The 5,418-nt window shown below is 27.9% G+C and overlaps 2 protein-coding genes across 2 annotated transcripts in view; one reads left to right on the plus strand and one right to left on the minus strand.

Moving 5' to 3' along the window:
- Window positions 1-2,208, plus strand: part of dbo (Kelch-like protein diablo) — a gene marked incomplete in the record, with an annotated part of 12,265 nt that extends 10,057 nt beyond the window's left edge. Inside the window, 1 exon segment of the mRNA XM_014437236.3 lies at window positions 12-2,208.
- Window positions 2,209-3,409: 1,201 nt separating this feature from the next.
- Window positions 3,410-5,418, minus strand: part of LOC106691507 (zinc finger protein 25) — a 23,589-nt gene continuing 21,580 nt past the window's right edge. Inside the window, exons 13-15 of the mRNA XM_014437329.3 lie at window positions 4,398-4,514; window positions 3,740-3,868; window positions 3,410-3,660 (exon numbers count right to left, since the gene is read on the minus strand). Coding sequence (XP_014292815.1) covers window positions 3,559-3,660; window positions 3,740-3,868; window positions 4,398-4,514 — 348 coding nt within the window. The 3' untranslated portion in view covers window positions 3,410-3,558. The remainder of the gene's footprint in view (window positions 3,661-3,739; window positions 3,869-4,397; window positions 4,515-5,418) is intronic.

Below are 5,418 nucleotides of genomic sequence, written 5' to 3' on the forward strand. Positions count from 1 at the left end.
TTAGAATGTGGTTGTGTATATGTTATTTGACCATACATTCTCGTGTACTGCATAATATAATATTATTACCATGCTTTTCTTTGCATTCAATATGCCAAGTATTTTATGAAGCTATATATACAAAAAGAAACCAACCAATATTTTTGGTCATGTTTTCTAAACTATATCTATAATTTTTTTAATTTTGCAACATAGACCCAAGGTTCTTTCAATATCTAATGGTGATATGGCCCTTTGGTTAATGTTGCGAAATGAAAATTCTTGAAAAAAATTAAAGATTAATAAAGAAAACATTATTTTACCAAAAAAAAAGTATATATATTATTTCATATTATAGAGAATACATTTTTTAGCTATTCAATGAAAATAATGTTTCAATTTTATACGTAATACTTTTACTATAGTGAATCATAATATTCATTTTAATAAATTGGAACAACATATATCTTTTAGTTGAAACCACATATTACCAATCATCAGCCTGTGGCCATATATGATCCACAATGTGATATATTAGACCTTCCAGATTTCTGGCTCAATATTTTATTCTTTTAGCGAGCATCTATAGTTCTAAAACTGTGTGTGTGTCTCATATGCACTACGCACGATGCATAGGACAGACAAAGGGTTATAGAAAAAGTTTATATTTTAACCATATTTAACTTTTATAAGAATATTTTTTATTTGTAATTAATTATTCCTTAGTTACAGGTTATATTAGCGGTTATCATCTCTGAATATTAGGTTGTTAACTGTAATCATTTGAATTCATTGAACATGATATATTGGAAGACCAATCATAGAATCTGGAGTATTATAGCATGTTGTAAACTGTATTCTAAGGTGTATATCGTATATCTTGGGATTTTTTGTACCTAAAGGTTCTACCATTTATTTTCCACATATTTTAACTGTATGTTTAGGTTATATTTTGCATTCCATGTTAATTAAAGAACTGGAACTGCTTTGTTTTAAATAGAATATTTTGAGTTATTATTAATATAAATTAATTGATTGTTATGAATTTCAACCAGTTTTTGTTAAATGAATTCTATCAAAATTTGTCAAACTTGGGGGGGTTTGACTGTAAAACCTAAATTAACCAGCCTAAAAAAGTGAAGGAATAGGCATAGGTAACCAAAAACACACAATTAATAGGGAATATTTCATTAGAAAACGTTCAAATTAGATATTCAATCAAATTAGAAATCGTTAATGAATTAGAACTTGAAAAAATAAATAAATGCTTAATATTAAGATTGAATTATGGTTTAATAGATTTTTTTATTAATGGTCCTATTTAATTGAAAACCCTGCACTGATAATCCAGTCGCTGTAGCCGTTTTTCTCAAAATCTATATTAATGTATTTCAGCTATTTTATTTACTCTTGCTGTGTTTCTTATTTCTTCACAATGTTATTTTCCATTAATTTATTTAACATAATCACTGAACAGTTTTAACATTAATTTTGAAAGATAAAATTTTATTATCTCAGTCCCCCAAAACATTTTTAATTAGCAATTTGAACTTTTATTCCTTTAGAAAGAAATTATGAGGGGAAAAATTAAGAGTATTAAATAGTTCCTTTTAATTTTTACTACATTTTATTTACATTTGTTAAGTTATTATTTATAAGTTATTATTTATAAGTCACCTCCTATATTAACATTGTTTAAGGCAAACAAGATATTTTTAATGGCCTAGTAAAATTAAATACATAGAGTATTGCCTAATTCTGTATATAATAATTGGAGCAGTGTAAAGCCATTTCATTTAATGAGTAACCTCTCCTTTGCATTACCCTCATTTTGATCCAGGTAAGAGCATATAAATAATAACATTATCATTATTGCTTTCAATCACACTCACAGTGTCATTATTTAATTATGATGTATCATGAATTCAACAATTTTATGAATTTTGTAATTGACTCTGATAAATCACTAAATGAAAGGCTTATATTAGATTAATGAGTTTGTGTTGCATTCAAATTCCTTTTGTAAAATATTTTTCACATGTTGTATATGTTGCTTGCGGCTTGCAATTCATGTTGTGCGAGGTCTTCTGTAGTTGGAAAAACTGATGTTGATCTATTCACAAGACCTCACACATCTTGTCTGCATATATTTATACTGTATTTTTAAAAATGAAACAGTCCAATCAAAATATTATTATCCTATTCAAATAAAATGTTGTTGTAAACACAGTTGATTTTAATGAGAAATATATTATTTTATTTGCGTCCATCCTTAGCCATTAACATTCAATCATATGTATGTTAAATTATAACATATTCACTACTATATGTACATACACAATTCACCACATCTTGCAGAAAAGAACCAAGCCATGTAGTAACTAAATTGAAAAAAAAAAAATGGATTTTGAGTAAAGTTGCAATAAAAGACTCACAAATAAAACTATGTATGTATAGAACTGATTGCTTCAACTTATGGCATAGCAAAGGGCTTTTATTTTATGCAAAGATCATCCCTATAACATTTTCTAATGCTGAAGTACTAGATACTTTTATGGAATCAGCATGTGGATGGAGGGTATGATCTTTTCTGCATGACATGCTTGCTAGTGATACTTAAGAAACAATAATATAACTTTATATAGTAGTTTGCAAATTTAAGGGTTGGTTCCTTTCTGCAGTATGTAGTCCAATCAGGTTAATTTCGGTAATGATTACAATTTATTCATTTCAATTCGAGCGAATAAAAAAAAAATAATATTGGCTGTAAACCTACAGGTAAATCTAAGTTTGACCAGTGCATTTTGAAGGAAATCTTATACTCTTATGAATGGTGATGGACAAATGTTTAATAGGAATTGGTATCTAAGAGATTTTTAAGATAAAAAAAAAAAAACCAAGCATTTTGTCATTTTTTACTCACTGAAAGTTATCCCTAGGGATCTGGAGGTTGCTAACTTAGCTTACACTATCCATACTCTCAGAACATGTTCAAAATAAAATTTGTATTACCCTATTGTCATCAATCTAAAACTATAATATTGTTGCGATATAGATCATAACTTATAACTTGTCTGTCAGTATACACCTTTTGTCAAAAAGATGCATAAAAAAACAGTCAGACACCTAAACCACATGTGTTTCCCAACTTCTCTAACTTATGAAAGCCTTGTTTTAAGTTTTAGCCACACTAAAAACTGGTCGTATATAAATTTGAATATTAAAAATATTCTTAGATATGCTAGGAATGGGTCAGTTCCTTCACGAGCTATAGTCATATTAAGTTTATCACATGAATTTTTAATTCAGTGGTAAATTTCAATAAATAAAATAATAAGAAAGATGGTACATGTTTTTAACCCTAAAAATACATAATTCGCCATTATTTATCAACCACCTGACTGCAAAGGTCTAACAAAAAATTACTCGATAACAAAATCATAAATAATTTATTTATGTACAAACAAAGTAAAAATATTGTATAAAAATCTCTATAAATGTGTTTTAAAAAATATATAAATTTAATAATTTAGAACATAAATTTTAAAAGCAGAAATAAAAAAATATATATATACATGACTAGGTCATTTGAAGGAAGTCTTGAGGAATGGCTAAAGTATTTGATTGGTCATCTTCTGTTGAGACAAGCTCTATACTACCAATGTCCACAAAAGAATCACCCTGTAAATTATAGTAAATTGAAATATAAATATAAATGAACAGCCAGAACTCACAGCATGTATAATTTCCACAAACATACCACAGTTGGCAATATAACAGGCGTTAGTTCTGGTAAAATGGGTTCACCACTGTCAGTTGTCAATTCAACAGGAATAGTTTGACCATCACCCGTCCTAACTTCAAGAGACCTTCCATCGCGGGTCGTCACCTACAGAATAATTTTTTAAATAGCAAAATAAATTCTTAACTTTTTTAAATGGAAAACATCAGTAATACAGCTTAGCATAAAAAAATTCCAGGATTTGAAAAAATTTAAGCTAGTGATATCAAAGAAAATTCACAAATTATCACAGAATCTATTATACAATGAATCAATTTTTTTTTCCAAGAATAATTTTATCTCCTCACGACTGCCACATCATCTACTAACAGATATGAATCAAGGCACATAGGAACTGAACTGAAAAAAATGGGTTTAATACCAAATACAAATTCACAAATAATAATGTACATTACTAATACTTCAACTAACAACATAGTAAAGGACTTCTATAATGTACGGAAATGATTCCTCAAATGTCTTCTAATTTTAAGATAATAATAGTGCACAGGTTTAACAGGTAAGTATCAACCCACTTTCAACATTTAATATTCTCTGAATTGATTACTATGAATATTAATATAACACTTTTTTTAAAATAAAATAAATCAGTATTCATAACGAAAAAAGAAAATACCTGTAACTGTGTTCCATCTTGAAGAGTAAACTTCAGAGGATTTCCCATCTCATCCATGACTTGCATCAACACCTCTTCATCAGTTTCTTTGTTTTCAACCACAAATTTTTCAGAAACCTAAAACAGAATTTAAATAAGTTGATGAAAACAATTTTAACCAGCAGTTGATATTAACTAAACAAAAAAAAAAATTATTTTCTGGTTCCAAGAAAGTATTAACTAACTGTTCATTAAGTTGATAGTCTTCAGTAAAATGTGTGTTTTAAACATATCACAGACTCAAAGATAAAACTTAGAATTAGAATTGAGGACATTTCACCACCGATGGTAACCTGTCTCAAAGTGAAATAAGTCTTGTGGGTCAGTGATATCCATGATGGTAACATCAACAATAAATACAATTCTAATAACTCCTGAAAGGTGGTTGGTTACTGGTCATAAAAGATCAATGATAAACCATGAATCAAGGGTACAAAAATGACAAACATCTACAAGAGCCACCACTAACAGCTATGGTTTAAAATTTTGAGGAGCTAAAACAGTCAGTGCTCAAATAACTTTAAGTTTTCAATTTAAATTATGAAGACCCCTAGAGAGTACCTCATTATCATATCCAGTTTTATTTCATATAAAGGTACTTGTGCATTATCCCGTTGACCATATTTTCTGATTAAATATGAATATAAATATAAAATAACTATAGTGTACACAAGTCATAAAAACATGAATGTACAAAATCACAATTTTAGAACTAAATTTGAGGGTCACTTATTTCAGGAAAGTTCACAGTCAGTTCTCCTCCATCAGTTAAGGTTCTGATCCCAGATTACTTCAGTAATTGTATGGAGGACATGCTTTCAAATATCTCAATTCTGCTTTATTACATAACTTATTATAAAACCCAAAACAAAATTCTACATAACATCCACAAATTTACAATTTTTTTTTTAGAATTAATATCGTGATTTTGAATAACTTTTTTATTTCGCAATATAATTATTAATTAATTTAACATTAAACC

This window comes from Halyomorpha halys, unplaced genomic scaffold (genome assembly GCF_000696795.3).
Source record: "Halyomorpha halys isolate HHAL.00 unplaced genomic scaffold, Hhal_1.1 Scaffold5.1, whole genome shotgun sequence".
Taxonomy (NCBI): Eukaryota; Metazoa; Arthropoda; class Insecta; order Hemiptera; family Pentatomidae; genus Halyomorpha; species Halyomorpha halys.